The sequence below is a fragment of the Mus caroli genome, chromosome 12, assembly GCF_900094665.2.
Source record: "Mus caroli chromosome 12, CAROLI_EIJ_v1.1, whole genome shotgun sequence".
In the NCBI taxonomy this organism is placed as follows: domain Eukaryota; kingdom Metazoa; phylum Chordata; class Mammalia; order Rodentia; family Muridae; genus Mus; species Mus caroli.
Window position 1 is genome coordinate 67138140 of NC_034581.1, and position 14169 is coordinate 67152308.

The window sequence follows — 14169 nt, forward strand, 5'->3', positions numbered from 1 at the left end:
TAACATGTTTCAGTGATTGCTATTTTGGTTCTCCAAATATAAGAATGTAGCCACAAACCTACTCATGGGGAAAAAAGAGATGATTCCACATATAAAGCATACCTAGCACATACATCTTGTTTAGTTCTGGACCACCTCGGTGAATCAAATGTCGAAACAGTTACAGCCATTTTGGTTTCTCTGTACATATAAAGGTTTTACCCAACTATACTGTAGCTTATTAAGTGTATGGTGGCACTGCATCTAAAAACAACACACATACCTTAATTACAAAGTAGGGGGACCAGAGGATTGGCTCAGCAATAGTGCTTGCTGTTCTTTTAGAGGACGTGGCTTTAGTTCCTCACAACTAGTTTTTCACAATTAGTATCCACAATGGACAGCTGACAAATACCTTTAACTCCAAGCCCAGAGGACATGACACCCTTCTTAGGCCTCAGCAGGTGCCTACATTCAAATGCACAAATTCATATTCAGAAATTCACAAATTCATATTCAGAAATGCACAAAACATAATTAAGTTAAAATAAAATGTAGAACATTTCATTGGTAGCAAATCGCTAATAACCTTCTGATCTTCAGAATTATCACCAATAGTGGGCGGTCTGGCCTCAAGGCTACTGACTGCTGATTGGTTCCTAATGATGGCTTCTAAAGCTTTGGAGTGGCTGAGGCATTTTCCTGAGACAATGTTTTCTTCACCAACTTATTCTTCCTTCCACAAACAATTTCATGTGATGCTATTTGATAATATTTTAGCCAGAGTAGAACTTCGTCCAAAATTGGAGTTGATCCTTTCAAACCTCGCTACTATTTTATCAAGTACACTTAAGCATCTGGAACCCCTCATTGTCATTCCAGCACGACCATTAGCATCTTTTCCAGGAGTAGATCCCATCATCTTCTTACACAATCATCTTCTTTGCCCGTTGCTAAGATACAGCTACTCATTGTCATTGTTTTACCACAGAATTACAGTAGCTCAGTCAAGTCTCCAGGCTGTATTTCTATACTTACAATCAGCTGCTTAGCGTAATCACTTCCAACGTCTTAGCTAGATTTCCCAGGTGACTCACTGTAGCTGCTTTGTTGGTGTTCGCAGCTTTCCCTGGACATGCAATGGAATGGAAACAGCTTCTTTCTTTAAGTATCATGACGCAGCCTAGGCTAGCTTCAAACTTTGCTTCTGTGTTTTCTTCTTCTGCCTTCACAGAGTCAAAGAGCGTGTGACTAGTTCAGTTTTCCATCCAGACCACTGAGACATCCTCTACACCAGCAGTTTCTATAATCAATTCTTTCTTTCTTATTGTGTGTTTTCTTAGCATCACTTTTATTTCCTTTAAGAATTTTTCATTTGCAGCTTGAGTTGCTTGGTCTTGGAGGCCTGGCTTTCAGCCTGTCTTGGCTTTTGGCATGCCTGCCTCACGAGGCTTAGTCATTCTAGCTTCGATTCAGTGAGTGGTACACATCTCTCCCCTTCACCTGGACACTTAGAGATCATTCTAGAATTACTAATTAGCCTAACTCCAGCACGGCTTTGTCTCAAGAAATGGGCTGCAGAAGTGGAAGAAAAAGGAAATCAATGAATCCGTAGAACTGTCAAAACACATTTCCCACTTAAGTTTGAGATAGTTAGAAAGGGAAAATAAGGGGCCATGGCAAGGAAGAAAAACCTTTCACTCCAGAGTCTGGATGAAGTTCTACTAGCTAAGAGTCAAGAATTCTGCTGGTCCACCTCCCTGATCCCCCAAGGAAGTGTTTTGAAATTAAGATATGCATAATGTTTTTAGATATAATGCTACTATATACCTAGTGGCACACAATATCTTTTAAAGACTTATTTATTTTAATTATATGAGCACAATGTAGCTGTCTTCAGACACACCAGAAGAGAGCATCAGCTCCCATTACAGTTGTTGTGAGCCACCATGTGGTTGCTGCAGGACCTCTGAAAGAGCAGGCATTGTTCTTAACCACTGAGCCATCTCTCCAAACCAACACACAATATTTTAAGGTTAGAAACTTTTATATGGGTTGAGAAGCTCAAAAAGTTGTAATTCTATTTTGACAGTTGAAGGTAAGATAGATAGTCCAGTAAAGTTGGGCATGGTGGCGCACGCCTTTAATCCCAGCACTCAGGAGGCAGAGGCAGGCTGATTTCTGAGTTCGAGGCCAGCCTGGTCTACAAAGTGAATTCCAGGACAGCCAGGGCTATACAGAGAAACCCTGTCTCAAAAAAAAAAAAAAGATAGTCCAGCAAGTTAAGAGAGTCAGCATAGTTATAATATTCTGTGAAGGTTACCTATAAAGAGGCAGTATTCCTTTCATGTAGAAGCATTTCAAATAAGAATGGAAAAATACCTGCGAGCCATGCTTAAGGCCTGAATATTTATGACCTCACACCTTTCTTAAGTATTTGTAAACCTGAAAAGTTCTGGGACTCTCCAAACAAGACTATAAACATATTTTTCAAAACACTGTTTTTACTTTATCAGTTGTAATCCGATCCAAATTCAGGGACCTTCTGATATCACTCAACTTCCTTAGCAGAGCTTCCTACATAACCTCAGACATCACCAACACTGTATACGTAACATGGAAAGTGGAAGTCCCCACACTTTGATGTGCATTATGCTGTTATTGAGCATATCTATCAGTCCCTATACTTTATATTAAAATCACTTGTAGACTCCAACTCTGCTTCATACAGGCTCACCCTGGAATTTTTTTTCCTGTGGCAAATTCAAGAATCCCAACTTCACTTGAATGGAGATCTCTTGAAAAAATAAATCCAGTTGCTAAGGTGGCTATCTACAACCTATGTCCCTGGGCCCTGGCTCGCTGCCACAGACAGGTTCATTATTTTACATGGATGTAGTTTATAATGTGCCCAAAGTACTATAATACTAAGAGCAAAAATATTTGAGCTCAGATCACTGAGACAAATGTATAGATTGTTTTTGAGAATCACCAAGATGTGACACAAAAGAAGGCACATGCGGTTTGAAAGATGGTAACAAGACTTACCAGAGTCAGAGCTAAAGCCATGAACTTTCATTTTGTAAATAGGAAAAGGGAGTATTTATTAATCCAAGAAAAATGTTTGGTTTCGAATATAAGTAGAACAGGCACATGTTACCATTTAAAAACATTCCCACCCCTGAGGCAGTTTGAATGGCCTTAGTTCTGTCGTCATTAATGGAGGTATCGGAACCCTGGGGGATTGGACTCTTATTGCACTCCTGAGTCACGGGTCTGCCAATCTTGGAGAGCCTAGGCTCCCCAAGAGACAGTCAAGCTTCATCCAACTCTCCAGCCTTGAGGTTCCCAAATGATGGACTTCTCGTCACCAAGGCAACCACGTTCCTGCGTCTGGGCGTGGCCCGGGTGAGAGTTCAGAGGTGGTGCTTAGGCCGTTCAAGAACCAGAGCAGCGGTGCGGGAGTCCGGGCGTCTCGGGAGTCCCGCCCGGCCCTGCACGGAGGAAACCCCGCCTACCCTGCTCTGCTGTGCAGCACACGTGAATCCACCTCCCGCAGAACCAAGGCGGCAGGGGGCGGGACGAGACGCACAGCCCCGCCTCCGAGCGCGCGTGCGCACTGCCCCCTGGGAGGCGCGAGCGCAGTTGATCTTAGCCATGGAAACGGGAGCGGTCCTGGAGGCCTCTGGTCAGCTGCTGGTGGGGCCGCATCCATCCTCGGGCAGGAGTTCCCAACCGACTTCAGCAGGGGAGATGTGGTCCCAGGACGCCCTCGCGTCGCCTCTCCCCTGCGGTGACTCCAGGTATGTCCGTTCCCGACACACCTGAGACTTCGTTGCTGCCTTAGTTTCCACCCCTGGGTACTAGTGGGTTCCTTCAGCTTTTACTACCTCAAGAAACATCTTTCGCTCTCCATGAAACAGCTTTTAAATGCAATTATTGCTCTTTTTTAATGTACTGAGCAAATTGAGTTGATCGAGGTAGTGATCCAGTTTGGCTTTAATGTGACCGAGAATACTTTTGCAGCCCGTGGAGTTATGTTTTATTTCTGAGAGGCCTCTGTGAAATGGAGAATGGCCCTTTGGCCCTGCTGAGGGATGGCCTTGTTACTCTAATCAAGTTCATGGCCTATGCCCCTTAGGTAGAGATCACTCTTTCTTGATTTATCTCTGTCTCAAGCCCTCCTGCCCAAAATTGTTCATTCTTGGCCTCCTGGATATGTATAGCGCGTTTCTCAGGTTTCTCTATCTCTATATAATCCTTTGCGTGTCAAAGACCAGAATTTTTAAAAATGAATCCCATTCGTTATTTATTAGACCGCTGTATGTTCTCTTATTCTCATGTTCCCCTTACTCATTTTTTCCACTATGGTTCTATTTTTTTTTTTCATTAAATCCTTGAGTTTAGAGAGAGAGCATTCATATTATTTTATATCGGCTTCCATTCACACCCAATCACCCATAATTTCTCACAGCATCCAGTACAGATATTGCCATTTTAGTGATTTAACTGTCTGGATCCCATGCTAGCTACAGGTTATGCCTTTCCTACCTTTAGGAAATGCTTATTGGTTATTAACTGCTGTGGAAAATCTCGGGCAGGGGACCTTTGCATCTTCCTCTGTGAGAGCTTTCTTGAGGTACATACAATTCATTTTCTGGAAGTATACAACTTACTGGCTTTGAGCATATCAACAGGTTTGCACGATCATCTCTTCAGTTGGTTTCGGAACAATTTGATTACCTCCAAAAGAAATCTTTTATATTTAGCTGTTTTGCTCTCTCCTCCCCAATATTCCTGCTATTAGTTGTAGGCAATCACTAATCTTTAGTCTCAACAAAGTTATTTCAGATACTCGATATAAACACAACCTTAAAACATGTTGATCTGTGTGCGTGTATCTAGCGAATTTCATGTTGCAGCTTGTATTATTCATTATTGTTTGTTAGTATATATTAGGCAGATATGCCCTGTATTATTTAGCCATTAGCCATTGGCAAAAAAAGTTTGCCAGTACTAATAATGCCGTGGACATTTTGTATAAAATTTTTTGTAGGCATGTTTTCATGGATATAATACCTGGTAATGGAATAGGTATGCCAGAGGCTAATTCCCTTGTTTAGCTCTTTGAGAAACTGACAGTTTTTTTCCCCAAAGCATAGCACCGCTCACCGTGCATCCCCACTAGATGTGCTTGAAGGTTTTATATTAACCTCATCAACACTTGTTTTAGGCTTTCATTTTTATTTTAGCCAATCAGGGGAACTCACACTATCTCATGGTAGGTTTGGCTTGCATTTCCTCATGGCAAGCTTCATTTCCAGCATGGTCTATCACCCAGAAACTGTCAATTCTTATCCTTATTTATCTTTTTAAAACCAGGTTGTATTTTCATCATTGAATTGGGAGAATTAATTAACTAGTTAATTAATTAATATAGCCTAGATGCAGATCTCTAATTGCAGCCTTTTGCCATTCTGCAAATAACTTCACTTCCCTAATGGCCTGGGCTCTTAACTGCTCTCGTTCAAGAGTGTTAGGTGCCAGTGTCCTCAGGCCAGCTTGGGTATCAAGTTTTACATTTTATAATGTAAATACATTTTATAATGTAAATAATATACTTTTTATATTCCTTTCAAGTCCTCTATTCAAGAATCCTCAAAATTTGCCTGGTGGCTCCTGCCTTTAATCCCAGCACTCAGGAAGCAGAGTCAGGTGGATCTGTGAATTTGAGGCTAGACTGGTCTACAAAGTCAGAGTTCCAGAACAGCCAGGGCTACATAGAGAAACCTTGTCTCAAAACAACAACCGAGAGAGAGAGAGAGAGAGAGAGAGAGAGAGAGAGAGAGAGAGAGATCAAGACAAAGTTTACTTTTACTTGACAGTAAGTTGGTATGATTAAAAAACTCAGGTTGCCACTAGTTAATATTGTGTCTTAGTTGTCACAATATTGTTGGTTTTCACTTTTTAATAAAATTATTTGTAGTTATTTATATGAATATCAGATTCTACTCCAGTGACGCCTTATTTTGAGAGAAAAGGTTGTCAACCCAGTTGAATTATTAAGGTGGGAGAGGTGTGGGAGGGTAGTTTGAATCCTCAGCCATTTCTTAACGTTTTCATGTTCCATGAGTTAGTACAGTGTTGTGCTGGCTTAATTTTATGTCAGCTTGACACAGTCTAGAGTCACCAGTGAGGAGAGGACTTCACATGCCTCTCTAAGACTGGGCTGTGGGCTGTAAACCTGTGGAGCATTTGTTTCATGGGATAGATGGGTGGGTTATGCCGGGGCTGGTGGTCCTGTGTTCCATATGGAAGCAGGCTGAGCAAGCCGTGGGGAGCAAGCCAGTAAGCAGCACTGGTCCAAGGGCTCTCATCCGCTCCAGCCTTTGGGTTCCTGCCCTGACTTCCTTTAGTGGTAAACAGTGGTGTGCAGTGAAAGTCATATAAGCTCTTTCTTCCCCAAGTAGCTTTGTTCACCAAGTCTCGTCATGGCAATGTAACCCTGGACAAGACAGCTGTGCATTTATATTCTGGTGCTGTACATTGGGAAAAGTGAAAGAGAACAGAAAACCCACTGTACTACCTGAGCGACACTGCCAATGTCAGCTGTCTCCTACCCCTATCTAGTCATCTTAGGTTTTTCTTTTTCCCTTGGGGAGGAGTTGGAGTACTAAGGTTTAAATGTAAGGCCTCATGCATGCTTAGTAAGTACTCTGTCACTGAGCCCTGGTCCCAGACCTCTTTTACTTTTCAGAAATTTGAAGCAAGTTTTCAATAAGTTACAAGGCTGTCTTTGAATCTGGCTGATCTCATACATTAGCTTCCTGGGCAGCTAAGATTAGAGGCCTATGCCACTTGGCTTATAGTTATTTATTTGTTTGTTTGCTTGTTTGTTTATTCTTACAGACTGCATCTGTAGATTTACTGGGAGAAAATTACATAAATATAGCCTCTTCAAAAGACCTTCCCAAGGACTTAATAAATGCCATTTTATAGGTTCAAAGAGATGTGGTGACCCTTTGCGGGTACTTGGACTGATTCTCTTCCCGTGGTGGGTGGAGGAGGAAGCCACACATGCTCTGTGAGCCATGGGATGCACTGTGCGTGTGTTCAACTTACACATCAAATGTCTTTTAAAAGGCTCTTCAGTAATTCAGTGTTTATTCATGACATGGCATCCAGTCAAATCCCTAGAGTATGAACATATCTTCATATTTCTGAGTCCCAGCCAGTACATGCAGCAGTTCGAACCTATCTCCCCAACAGACAGTCTCTTCATGTCTGTGTACTGTTGGAACTGTTCTAGTGGTAACACGACTTTTATCTAAGGAATGGAGAGCTGAGTTATTTCAGGTCTTTTCAGTACAGTGGTATGGCTGTCTTAATTCGGTACTAGTCATACGTGTTTGTTTTGAAAATCTGTTAATGCAGTGACACTAGGAAAAGGAACACATTGGTTTTATTTTCTTTTCAAATTATATGAAATATAGGAGCATAGCCGAGTATCTTGTATTCACAGAATAGTGATATGATGCGTTAAAGAATAAGCCTAAATTAAAAAGCTGCCTAGGAATTTGTTTCTTCTGGCCTTAGAGGAATGTGTGCACACTCATGTGCTGTGCGTGCTTTCAAGCTACTACTTTTTGTTGTATCTTTCTTTTTTCAAGGGAGTTTAGTCCGCAGCATATGATTGATGAGTTGTGTGGGTAACTAAGGAGTCCGCCACAGCAGATTGCAAGTTTGAACTGCTTCTTACCCCGTGGGAATTGCACGACTCAGAGTCCAAATGCAGCAGCGTCTCGGAGTCTGTTTGGCTGGCCCCCTCTCAGTGCGTATGTAGAGAGTGTATGGCCCAAGTCAGTGCTGTGCTGCCGCCATCAGCACAGCTCTTGTTTCCTCAGGATTGAGTGTGCATTTGAACATGCTGGAGGAAGCCATTACAGATATGGTCTGTCCTTCCAGGTACTGACCGTCCTTCAGAAGCATATGCCGAAGTGTTACTCAGGGAATGAGTTTAGTTCTTCTAATCATATTCTACAAATAATCCAGGTTAGCACTTACAGTACTCCACATAAATGTAATTGTAGAACCTCAAAAGATACTCTAAATTCTTATGTATTTTTTACATTTTTATGGTCTAGAATGACAATCAGAAGTTAACTGGTACCAGCTTATTATATACTTTTTTACCCTATTGATCACTAATGAATTGTTAGGAAACAGACATCAATTTTTAAAATATCTTTACAATATTTTTTGAATATTTATGATTGAATAGGTTTTTACAGCAGACATCTAGCTATCATAAGTTTTTCTTTGCATAGGTTTGCATGGGTGTTATGCTTAGTCCTCTTCTTGTCTTAATTCTTTAGGTTCTGATCAAAATAGGCCACTATTTCTCAAAGTAATATCTATAAAATACTAAGTGCATTTTCTGTTACTAGATAACATGAGAAAAGTGGGCTTTGTGGTCAGATACGTTTAGATAACTCGAATGATACATTTTAAAGAGGTTTATGGTCATCATGTTCTTCTCAGAGATTTCTTAAAGTTACTGGCCTGCTGCTAACCATTGCGACTCTAAGATGACAGTCTGTTCTGCTGTTTCTCTTTGACTTCCTTGACTGTGGGCTCCTTTTCAGGAAACTTTGTATGAGTAAGCAGTGCAGTCCTTTGTGTCCTTAAACTTTTATTTAAATACCCCACTGAGATAACTAACAGCGCCATCTCAATAATTTCCCCTTTTCTTAAGGCTTTCTGAGTGAGCTCACATTCATAATCTCTCTCCTTGTAGTTCTTGGTACTCTTATTAGTTCTGATTATTCTGACTTAATTTAGGCTTTTGTGCACCCTGGTCTGTTTCTGCTTTCTCAGTATGAAGTCTCCCCTTTCCTGATGAGAGACTGGACTATAACATAGTACAAGGAAGGAAATAAAATCGGACTTCTTTCTAGCACCCTATTGCTGCCATTTCCTTGCACAAAAGAGAAAACTAGCTGTGTAATCCCTATTATATCCATTCTTTGTTATTTTGGGATGACCTTCTTAGACAGTCATCCCTGAGCTAAAAATATTATTAGTAACAATTATTAATTATTCCATAATAAAGATAAATGAGATACCTTCATGCTCCAAAATGGGAAACAAGCAATTTATGGGTTTAATATTTTAAATAGAACGAAATACAGTGCAAGAAGACTCAAAAATGCTATAACCTCTCCACTCTTCCTTAAAACAGGAAGGTATCCTGTTTACCATCTCAACCCATATTACTTAAGCTATGCCATTAACATAAGTCAACATATTCTGCTAAGTTTGAGGGTTCAGTTGAATCTCAGGATTTGGCCCCTCGCCACGAAAAGCTAAAGCACACAAGAGCTTACTCTGAGATTACCTCAAGCTGGAGCATACTATGAGTGCTACAGACTGAGCTCTGTTTGAGGTACAGAGAGAAGGGAGACAGACAATTCAACCAAAGTGCTTGCCACAATTTTTGGAAGTGATTAGACTGGGTCATGAAAGTTAACTAAAATTACTGACTAGATAAAGGAAAAGAAATTATTGTAGACAGAGGACATGAGAAGAGGCTTCTAGGAGAAAAACCCAAGATTTGTTTGCAGGACATGGGTTAAGAGTTGTGGAAGGCATTTAGTAATCTGAAGAAGATCAAATGTCATAAGAATATGACATTTAATTTTACTCTTTGGTATTTCAAGAGCATCTTTCCATGATTCTCTATGACAACAGAGTGTTACGGAGCTACTGAAAGGAAAATGAATGTGGTTAATAGCATAGCAGCTTTCTATGGTATCACTTCTCTGGCTCCCTTCCTGTCTCGTTTCCTTACTTCTCTCATGATCAGGAGGAGAGTTTTCTTAAGTTCATGGAGAAAGCTTAGGTACTAAAGACTTTAAAATCCTGACCACTAATGAAGCTCATTTTCTTGACTAATGGAATCCGTGATAGATAACTCATTTTGGGATATCTAGCCCACTCGGCAGGAGCCTAACCTTCTGACCCTGCAACACTAGGAGGCCATTTCAGAACACTAAGGGTAAACTACTGAGGCAGATAAGCTCTTATAGAGGGAAAGGGAAAAATAACAAATAAAAACCTGTATTAAGATTTCTGTCTTAGTCAGTATACTGTTGCTGTGCAGAGACGCCATAACCATGGCAGCTCTATAAAGGAAAACATTTCATTGAGGCTGGCTTGCAATTTAGAGCTTTAGTTCATTATCATGGCAGGAAGCATGGCAGCATGCAGGCAGACATGATGCTGGAGAGGAGCTGAAAGTTCTACATCTGGATCAGCAGCAGAAGGAAGAGAGACAATGGCCTGCCTTAAGCATCTGAAACCTGAAAGCCCACCCCCAGTGACACACTTCTTCCAACAAGGCCACAACTACTCCAATAAGCCCATCCTTCCTAATAGTGCCACTGTCTATGGGCCTATAGGAGCCATTTTCATTCAAACCACCACAGTTCCCTAGGACACTGCTGCTCTGTTACCTTGTGAGGTTACACGGCTGTTACTTAAGTAAAAGCTGCACTTGGCTCTACCCAGACTAAGGACAGTGGACTAAAGGTGTAAGCGCACAGATATTTACAGTTTAAAGAACATCCTAACAGTATAGCAACAGGTGCTGCCGGACACTGGTTAGATAGAACAGTTAGCTAAAGGACTAGTTTAAAGGGCTATTTTAAGGTATTCTATTTTCTAACCTAATGATGAGCCACTGAAATAATATTTTTCTAGTTGATCTTGTATCAGGCAACTGGTTTTGTTGTTTGGTTTTTATTTTCAGAATAAGCTGTGGAGGAAAAGTAAATAGAATCTACTGCACTTGGTATTTGACCTTTGAGAAGAAAGAACCTACAATAAATCATACAAAGTTGCACAGGTTATTTCCAGCATATTGAAGACACTGACAATAGAGAGACTAAAAAATGAATTGCCAAGTAGCTTGCCTCTGATAGCATAGCTATTAAAATACACATCTATTCTGAATTCTTTTCATTTCCAGCTTATTTTTCCTTCTAGAACATGTTATGGGTGGATGACAGTGTTGAAACAATTTCTCACTACTAGTCCTGGCTGATCAAATTGGTCTTGAACTCAAGGATCCACCTGCCTCTGCCTCTGTCCCTACCTCCTGATGGCTGGGATTAAAGACTGGCTCCTTACTGTTTTTGAGCTCTCAGTTTCCATATGGGTTTTTATTGAAATGCTACTAATTTTATATACGATTTGACTCTTTAAATTATTTGAAAATTCTAATTTTATTGTAATTTTTAAGTGATATTCATAACATTTAGTTGTATTTTCTACTTTGTCTCCCAAGAATTATAGAGAAATATCCTTATTTAGACAGTTATGATTGGCAGTGTTTACACAGCCCATTCAGGTAAATACTGTGCATTTTACAAAATACAACCACTCAATAATTTATGTATTCTATTGTCTATGGCTGCTTTTATGGTGTTAGATAGTATTGTTATAACAGAACTCACCAAGCTAAAAATACTTACTGTCCAGACATTTAGAGTAAGTTCAAGACTGTAACTAATGACCCTGTACTAGAAGGAAAGACCAACAGCAGAACTCAGTGGGAAATAGTAGAACTGCCCACAGTTCTATCTAAGTAGAGAGTACTGGCCTTCTGTACTCCTTTGGCCTCAGAATCTCAACTATGAGTTAAAAATCTAATGTCAAGGAGTATCTGCCAAGTACATAATAAAGATTAAGATTTCCTTTTTAAAAATTAAGTTAGCAAGATTATTTTGGAAAGAGAGCAAACTTAGTACCAATTATAAGTGTTGAGAAGGAACCAAGGTTAGAGATCTTGCCTGTAAAGGAGCTAAGTAAGGAAGGAGAAATCTGGGCTGTGTTTCCTCCAGGTCTTCAATGTTATATTTCCTAACTGTAATTTATTTTTTCTTTTTTTTTATAGATATTTCTGGTTATGAAAAAGATGTGACTCTCAGACTTATCCTGAATGGGAAGTATGAGTCCAGATGTCCCTCTGCTAAACGATTACAAACAGGACTTCCTGCTGAAGCGCTTTCCACAGACTGTTCTTGGAGGCCCTCGACTCAAACTAGGCTACTGTGCCCCTCCTTACATATATGTTAATCAGATTGTCCTTTTCCTGATGCCATGGGCCTTAGGTGGAACAGGAACACTTCTATACCAACTGGATATCCTGAGAGACTACGTTGCAGCAGCGCTTTCGGGAGGACTAATGGTGTTCACCGCGGCTGTCATCCAGCTCATAAGCGTGTATGCCAGGAGCAAGTCGGTGGTGGTCAGGAGGATGAGAACCAGGGATATCTTAGCAGAGGAAGACCAGCACGAATTTACAAGTTGTGCTGGTGCTGAGACCGTCAAATTTCTGATTCCTGGCAAAAAATATGTAGCCAATACAGTTTTTCATTCTGTTCTTGCTGGGCTAGTGTGTGGTCTTGGAACATGGTATTTGCTCCCAAACCGAGTAACCTTGCTGTATGGCAGCCCTGGGGCGACTGCTGTGCTCTTTGTGTTTGGGTGGATAACACTTTGCATAGGAGAATACTCACTCATTGTAAACACCGCCACAGAGACCGCAACATTCCAGACCCAGGATACTTACGAAATCACTCCTCTCATGAGACCACTTTATATTTTTTTCTTTGTTTCTGTGGACCTTGCACACAGGTAAAAACTTACAGAATATTTAATGACTTGTTTTGTTTTTTAAGGATACCTGGCAAGAGAGCCTTTCTTAGTGTTAACAAATGATGAATCTGTGAATTAAAAATTATGACCCAACTCTTGGGATAGTTAGGTTATTTTGATGGTTAATCTTTTAGTAGTGATCTCTATAATATATTCATGTTATAATGAAGTAGCAAGTCTTATTGAAGAATCAACACATAACAGAAATACTTTAAGGTACATAATTTTTGAGTCCTGTACTACATTTTAAATCAATATTATTAATTAATTAATTAATTTGCATCCCAAATGCTGCTCCCCCTCTCTGACCCTCCCTCACAGACTCCATCTCCCCCCTTCTTCTCCTCTGAGAGGGTACCCCCACTCAGCTATCCCCCAACCCTGGCACATCCAGTCTCTGTCAGATTAGGCACATCCTCTTCCACAGAGGCCAGACAAAACAGACGTGGAAACTGGGTCCCATGTCTGCTACACATCTGCAGAGGCCTCCTGCCTGCTACACATCTGCAGAGGCCTCCTGTCAGCCCCTGTATGTTCTCTGATTGGTAGCTCAGTCTCTGAGGCTCCCAAGGTTACTTGACTCTGTTGGTTTCCTGTGGGGTTTTCTTCCAATTCAGGGCCTTCAATTCTTCCCTCTCCCCGCCCCCCCCAAGCCTTCTATATATGTTCCCGACCTCCATCCAATGTTTGACTGTAGTATCTGTATCTGTTTCAGTCAGCTGCTGGGTAGAGCCTTTCCGAGGACAGTTATGTTGGGCTCTTGTCAGCAAGCATAACAAGAGTATCATTAATAATGTCAGGGATTGGTGCTTGCCCATGGGATGGGTTTCGAGTTGGACTGGTTTTTGGTTTGCCTTTCCTTCAGTCTCTGCTCCATCACTGCATATCTTATAGACAGGACAAATTTTAGGTCAAAAGTTTTGTGTGTGTGGGCTGGTCCTGGGGGTCCTGCCCTTCTACAGGAGGTGGCCTCTTCAGGTTCCATGACCCTACTGTTCAACAACTCGACTAAGGTCACCAGCATTCACTTCTGGGAGCCTATTCTATTCCAGGTCTTTGGAACTTCCTAGAGTTTCTTCCCTCCACCCCAACCCCCCACCCCCCCACACACACACCCAACCCTACATATCCTGCTTGCAGCTACAGATTTCCATTCATTCTCCTGGCCCCCTGGGCCTCTCTCCTGTCTCTCCCCACACCTGATCCTGCCTCCCTCTACCATCCCCCTCCTCTCTCCCACCCAGTTCCTGCCCTCCTGCTCCTATAATTATTTTGTTTCCCCTTCTAAGTGTGATTCAAACATCCTTATTTGGGCCTTCTTGTTTAAGTTCTTTGGGACTGTGGGGTATATCATGAGTGCCCTATACTTTATGGTTAATATCCACTTACCAGTGAATACCTACCATGCATGTCCTTTTGGGACTGGGTTATCTCACTCAGGATGATATTTTCTAGTTCCATCCACTTGCC

The 14169-nt window shown here is 41.3% G+C and overlaps 1 protein-coding gene across 1 annotated transcript in view; it reads left to right on the plus strand.

Moving 5' to 3' along the window:
- Positions 1 to 3561: 3561 nt before the first annotated feature.
- Positions 3562 to 14169, plus strand: part of Pcnx4 (pecanex 4) — a 42875-nt gene continuing 32267 nt past the window's right edge. Inside the window, exons 1-2 of the mRNA XM_021178985.2 lie at positions 3562 to 3782; positions 11936 to 12678. Coding sequence (XP_021034644.1) covers positions 11981 to 12678 — 698 coding nt within the window. The 5' untranslated portion in view covers positions 3562 to 3782; positions 11936 to 11980. The remainder of the gene's footprint in view (positions 3783 to 11935; positions 12679 to 14169) is intronic.